This window comes from Melanaphis sacchari, unplaced genomic scaffold (assembly GCF_002803265.2).
Source record: "Melanaphis sacchari strain LSU unplaced genomic scaffold, SCAv2.0 Contig95_pilon_pilon, whole genome shotgun sequence".
In the NCBI taxonomy this organism is placed as follows: Eukaryota; Metazoa; Arthropoda; class Insecta; order Hemiptera; family Aphididae; genus Melanaphis; species Melanaphis sacchari.
This window is the reverse complement of record NW_020271679.1, coordinates 97733-104631: the sequence shown is the minus strand read 5'-3', so window position 1 is coordinate 104631 and position 6899 is coordinate 97733. Positions and strand designations below refer to the sequence as shown.

General features: G+C 31.1%; 1 protein-coding gene across 1 annotated transcript; it reads left to right on the top strand.

Annotated features, from left to right (window-relative positions):
• Window positions 1-6: 6 nt before the first annotated feature.
• Window positions 7-4995, top strand: LOC112603090 (calcium-independent protein kinase C-like). Its single transcript, XM_025351512.1, has 8 exons — window positions 7-436; window positions 526-651; window positions 737-891; window positions 2501-2639; window positions 2716-2904; window positions 3029-3175; window positions 3297-3515; window positions 4222-4995. The coding sequence occupies exons 1-7, from the start codon at window positions 83-85 to the stop codon at window positions 3480-3482; spliced, it is 1296 nt and encodes a 431-aa protein (XP_025207297.1). The 5' UTR covers window positions 7-82; the 3' UTR covers window positions 3483-3515; window positions 4222-4995.
• Window positions 4996-6899: the final 1904 nt, after the last annotated feature.

The window sequence follows — 6899 nt, the reverse complement described above, 5'->3', positions numbered from 1 at the left end:
GCAATGCGAAGTTTGTACTCTAAATGTGCACAGAAGATGTGTGAAAAATGTCGCGAATAATTGTGGCATTAATCCTCGGGAAATGGCAGATACATTACGAAGCTGTGGTTTGAATGTCAGCAAAAATGTTGACTGGCCTGGTGGAAATGGTAGTTTTAGCGTCAGCAGTGTTTCAGGAAGTGGAAGTGGTTTGCACCGTGATCTCAGTCAACAATCTACCAATATGTTGAACAATATGTCTGATAAGAATTCCTTGCAGGACAAACGAAGTAGTGACAAAATGTCCAAATTGAATCAAAGCATGAGCTGTTTTAACTTAGGTAATCGAAAAATGAGTGTAACAGATTTTAATTTTATAAAAGTTCTGGGCAAAGGAAGTTTTGGCAAAGTGATGTTAGCTGAAAAACGAGGAACTGATGAAGTCTACGCTGTCAAAGTACGACATATATTTTATTCTATGAGTAATATATAATATCAATATGAATAAAATTGTTAACGTGATTATTTGTGTCTGTTGTCCTGAAGGTGTTGAAAAAAGACGTGATTGTGCAGGACGACGACGTCGATTGCACCATGACTGAGAAACGCATTTTAGCTCTCGCTGCTAAACATCCATTTTTAACGGCTTTACATTCTTCTTTTCAGACTAAAGTATGACGTGTAGTCAATTTGATTTTAAATACTTGCTCTGTTTTTGAGTTATTATTTATATTGACATGATTATGTGTTCATATAGGATCGTTTGTTTTTCGTCATGGAATATGTGAACGGTGGCGATCTAATGTTTCAAATACAGAGAGCTAGGAAATTTGACGAGCTACGTGCCAGATTTTACGCAGCAGAAGTAACACTTGCTTTGCAGTTTCTTCATCGGCACGGTGTAGTTTATAGGTAAATAAGTAATTCCGTTCAAAGATCATTGATACGTTTATAATAAACACATTGGTTGGTCCAACATATGATTATGTGAAACAACCCACGTGTCCGTAGAACTATATCGTTTTAAACTTTGAAATTACTATGTCTAGTGCCATACTAGATTGGGACTAATGTAAGCTCCCACATGAAATATAGCAAGTAAAAATCACGTATCGATGTGCATACGTCCGTTCCTACTCGAGAAAAATTTTTACAAATACAAATTTTTTTCCCATATTATTCAGATTTAAAAATTGACAACTAAAATATATAGTTGGTGTAGTTAAAATTGTTTTAGTTTTATGTTACATAAAAAAAATTTAATCTAATTTTAATTAAATCCAATGCATATAATATATATTTATATGAATTAAATGCTATTCGTTCGTAAGCGCATAAATTAAAAACGAATGAATCAATTGGGCTTATTTAAATATATATATATTTGTGAAATCTCGACTACAATTTTTACGGAAATAAAAATAGAAAAATTCAGAAAAAAATTAAAATGTATTTTTGAGCATAACAACGTCACTTGGCATATAGTACATAATTTAAATATAATCAACATGTTATACATGTATAAAATAATAGTAAAAAATGTAAAAATTAAATAATCAACAAGTAATGAATTCAATAAAATGAATGGTCCCTGTTCTATTTCGTATCATAGGTAATAAATATAAGTCTAAATATTAGAGACACCCTATAGTAAATAATTAAATAATTAAGTAGTACAGTTGAACAGTATAGAAAATAATGCAAAAATAGTTTTATTGTCGTGCAAGAAAATATGAAATGGTGTATTTTTGTTTGTAAAGAAACTTATTTTAAATATGTAGTCACTTACCTGAAACATTTTTCTGGTGAAAACTTACCAAACCCCTTAAAAAATTGTATATAATTAATTAATATTTACTTTAAGGTTTATCAAAAACAGACACTTTTTGGCACACCCTTAGTTTTTGTTTTTTTGGTTGAAACAATCTCTATCTGATATGAGTTTTTAATACGTAAATTCATAAATGACTCAATATACATATTATTTATGCAAAAATACTGTAATTGTTGTAGTTAGTTAGTAAAACACATTATAATGCAATGACGATCACTGGAATTTTGTCTAAAACCATTCATTAAAAAGTTACGATTATAGTGCAAAATTCGATAAAAACTGTATGGTATGTAATTTCTGCAGTACTTGAACTTGATCATATATTATTTTATTTAAATTTTCTATTTTACTAGCAGTTTAATAATTGATATAGTCGCTGTTAATTTAAAGTATATCAAATATGAGATATACAATATGTCTGTAAGTATTTAAGTTGGTATTTAGGGTTTTGTATTTAATTTTATAAGTTCAATATACTTGTTTAAGAAAAAAAAATTCTATTGTCATGTGAACTGAAATTGCATGTAATAACGTTGGTACCCAAGTGTTTTTATTGAATTAAAAAATTGGTACTATTAACCATTGTCCACCAATATTTACCCACTGTATACATAATTACACTATTAAACTTGCCTGATTGTAATATATCAGCTTACATAATTTGTAATCTTTTGGTTTAATTTGTAGAGATTTGAAGTTGGATAACATATTATTGGACAATGAAGGTCACTGTAAGCTTGCTGATTTTGGAATGTGCAAAGAAGGCATAGTTGACGGAGTAACCACTACTACATTTTGTGGAACTCCTGATTACATAGCTCCTGAAGTATGAAATTGCCCAATATTTTTTTCCCAATCTGTTATCATGGTTTTTATTTTAATTAATTTTAAAATGTAATTAGATTCTTCAAGAATTAAACTACGGTGCAAGTGTCGATTGGTGGGCATTAGGAGTTCTTATGTACGAAATGATGGCTGGCCAACCACCATTTGAAGCTGACAACGAAGACGATCTTTTTGAATCTATTTTGCACGACGACGTTCTTTATCCAGTCTGGCTCAGTAAAGAAGCCGTGTCCATTTTAAAAGGGGTAATTAATACAGCTGTTTCGTGCGTTGACGGCCAATTCATATTTTATCAGAATTACAAACTAGATTTCTATAAATGCTTTATAGTTTATATTTATGTCAATAAAATTTGTATTATCGATTTAGTTCATGACAAAAAACCGTAACAAACGTCTTGGCTGTGTGGTGGCTGATGGCTTGGAATCGGCTATAAGAATTCATCCATTTTTTCGAGATTTAGATTGGGACGCCTTAGAAAACCGTCGTGTTAAACCGCCTTTCAAACCAAAAATTGTAATTTTTACATATATATGTACTAATAATGTATAATATTGTATAGTAAAATCTTTAGGAATCGCTTTTAACAAAATTGTTGCTTAATCAATTAATTTTTGTATTTTATTTTCCTTGTTAGAAAAATAAAAAAGACGCGATGAACTTTGATGCCGAGTTTACCAAGGAAGAACCAGTATTGACACCCGTGCCTGTGGATGTAACTTTATCTATTAACCAAGAAGAATTTCAAGGGTTCTCATTTGTCAATTTTGATTTTAATCCGAACAAATTCACCTCTTCTCAATCTTCAGATTCTTCTAAATAATAATAATTCTACCAAATAAAACATTTAACTCTGGTGAGTAATGTATGTTTTTAAGATTAATTTTTCTTTTTTGATAGAAAAATCTTTATTACCAACAATTTACATTTATTATTTCCAAATTATATACTGCAAAGTTAAGCCATATTTTAGTATACCTATATAACATTATATTTTTAAGGATCTGTATAGGAAATCTGATGAATAAAACTATATACAACTAAGATTTATTGTAATTTTTAACAAATTTCGAATATTTTTATTAATAAGTTAATTACTCAAAATTATTTTTATTATTATTAAAAATGTTTATTAAGTTTATTTGTAATCAAAAGAAATTTTTCAAGTAAATCATTATTGTTATAATTTCCAAAAGCCAAATTATTTTCTATTTACCATTTTTTTATTACAAATTCGTGAAACATTTTTCAATGATTAAGAGATTATTGATGTCTTAGTAATAAATCTCAAAATATACGATATCAATTTAAACCGATATCGTGATTAGACGTTGAGCCGTCGCTCAAAGATTTGTTTTATCCGTGCCTTTTATTCCTTTTAAGGAACGTGTTTTATGTATTTTTTTTAAATAGTTTGGAAATGGAAATTTGGGAGTGCCCAAACCAAACCCATCGGTAGAAGTTGAATTGTTTAACATACTATTACTGTCATTATTAATTACACCCGCTGACCTACGTTATAAATATAATATTTTAATTCGTCCTATTTATTGTATTTACAGCTGAAAATCGATTCGAAGAGAATTTTAACGAACAATCTGCAATAAACAAAAATGATTGTTATGTGATACGCACAAGTCTACATATTGGTATTATTACTCACGAGTTGCCTCTAATATAGTATATATATTATATAAATATATATATATATATATAACTTCTAATATGATTATCACTATAATATTGTCTAGTCTAGGATCAATTAAGCGAATCAATCGATCCTGCAATATTAATTAGTTTAGCTAAATCTAATAAAATACCTAATTTATTATTAAAGTATATGCCCGTACTCGAAATGATCTAGAATTCTATCGTAAATTAAACAGTATTATTTTGCATTTTATTATCAAACCAAACTAGTCACTTATTTTATTATCGATCACCTTCGAATATCACTCAATTATTTAATGTGTATATATGTTAATTGAACGTTAATTTACTGCGAATTTTGATGATACTTATTATTTTTAACTATACGCTATGTATTTTTGTTTACCATTATAAACGTCTATACTAAGTGACCATCAAAAATTCGTCAATCTTTATGACATACGATTTCGTGTGATATGACTGTTACTATATATCATATAGTAACACATATTATATAACATAAAATTCTAATACTTACCTACGAATTTGTTATGATCTAATTATTATAATATATTATTATATGTAGTAACCGACGTCGAGATTTCAAGCTAATTTACAATTATTTTGTTGCCTAAAACGCGTATAATATAGTCCATTAAAAACAAAAAAACAAAAAACATCGAGAAACTTTGGACGTATTTATAAAATATATACTTACCCTTAAATAAAATATTTATGTATTATATATTATTATTTTTTATAAATAATAAATACGTCCCGAGGATCTCGAATGCTTTGCAGCGACTCGTCCAACAGAGGGCTTAAAACTATTGTAATATAAATTATAATTTAAAATTAGTCTCGGGTTACCTGTATCGAACAACAATCATTTTTAGATTTAAATACAAACTCGATTAAGTTATAATATAATATAGGTAATTATATTATATAGATTATAGGTATATTATTATAAATTTTATTGTAAACTAGTTTCGTTTAAAAAGAAAAAAAAACTATAACAAATTTATTTTTAAAAACAATTTTATCGATTTTTTTCTCAGATTAGATATAAAAGTGTGTTCATTCAAGTGGCCTTTAAATGTTTAATTGTTAATAAAGTACGCAATATATAACGAAGACACGGACCATTTAGTAAATAAATATATTGAACAAACATTTTGTGTTATGTGTTAAAAATAGGATATCATAATGATTTAAAGGACAATTTATTGAATGGCCATACTCGTAGCCCGTACGTAAAAACGATTACCCATAATACACGATAATATACTATAATGTAGAATAATATGCTGCAAACGTTCTTCTGTCTTATTCGTTTTTAAACGTGGCCTGTTGAACAGGGTCGTAGGTACTGTGGAACGATGTGTGTACAATTTCGTATCTGTTTTTATTATTTAACGGCACAAACCGGTATCGTGACATTGTAATTATTTAACTATTCTGTTACCACGGATGTAACGATGTAATGCGCGCAAACGGTTCCGCCGTCGACGACGATACGATGTAAAGTACATTTTCTTTCGCTTTCCGTCGGAAATACACACACACTACACACACGTCTAGGTCGATGGTATGCGATTTTCGTCTTGGCAGCACTCGTTATTCCGTACCCTTCGTTTCAATATAGGTAATCGAAATACGGCGTGTAATGTCCGAATGGCGTGTAATATTTAGCGAACACTCGTTATCCTCATTACTCACATCGCGATGTTATACGTCTGCTAAATGATTTCCGGACGATCATAAAACATAAACGCACACGATTTTTCAACCACACGAGCGCACTCAACTCTCCATGTACACTCGCCCATATATATATATAACAACAATAATTAATATCATTATCCCTCGTGCATTTCGTCATTGGGCGGCCTCCCCTCCCCCGGCTATTCGTCATCGGGTTAATGGACGCCAGCGACGATGAGATTGTTAAAAACACTCATCCGCGCGTGACCCTCCCTAAACCCCTCTATCGGCACGTCACCCGCGCAACGGCTCCGTTTGCCGAACAAGACTTCAAGCCATCGGGCACATCGCACAAAGGTCGACCAGTGCCCCGCAAATGCATGATGTCAATTACATAAATTTCCTATAGACGCACAGCGAACATATTATTATTATTATTGTTTCGAAAATATTTCGCCCGATTCGTGTGCGTGTTAAACGAACAGTCCAAAAACCGTATAAATATTACGCTTACCGTTTACTGAACTCAGTAAACGTTCAAAAAACGCGATTGACTATTTCCAGCTCTATAACCGTAGGATTTTAAAAGTCGACACTCGCGTTGTTTTGGTGTGCGGCGGTATGTCAAAGCTGCTGCACAGCTCCGAAACGACGAGACTTGACGCGGAAGCTACCATCCGGCTTTTATCGTCATTCGGAACAGACGTTCGCACGAGCCCGTGTGCGGACTGCCGTGAACCGTAAACCTAATATATGTATACCCGCCTACCAAGCCGCGTGGCGTCGTTAGATTTGAACGGAAAGCGAATACTCAAATTGTTGATGCTAAACCGAAATCCTCGTGTCATCGTCGTACCGCTGTGCGCGTTACACGTTATTTTTT

Excerpts from the sequence above, each read along its gene's own strand:
- LOC112603090 (XM_025351512.1), top strand. The coding sequence starts at position 83 with ATGGCAGATACATTACGAAGCTGTGGTTTGAATGTCAGCAAAAATGTT. Across the intron at positions 652-736 it reads ATTCTTCTTTTCAGACTAAA|GATCGTTTGTTTTTCGTCAT; the intron begins GTATGACGTGTA and ends GTGTTCATATAG. Across the intron at positions 892-2,500 it reads CGGCACGGTGTAGTTTATAG|AGATTTGAAGTTGGATAACA; the intron begins GTAAATAAGTAA and ends TTTAATTTGTAG.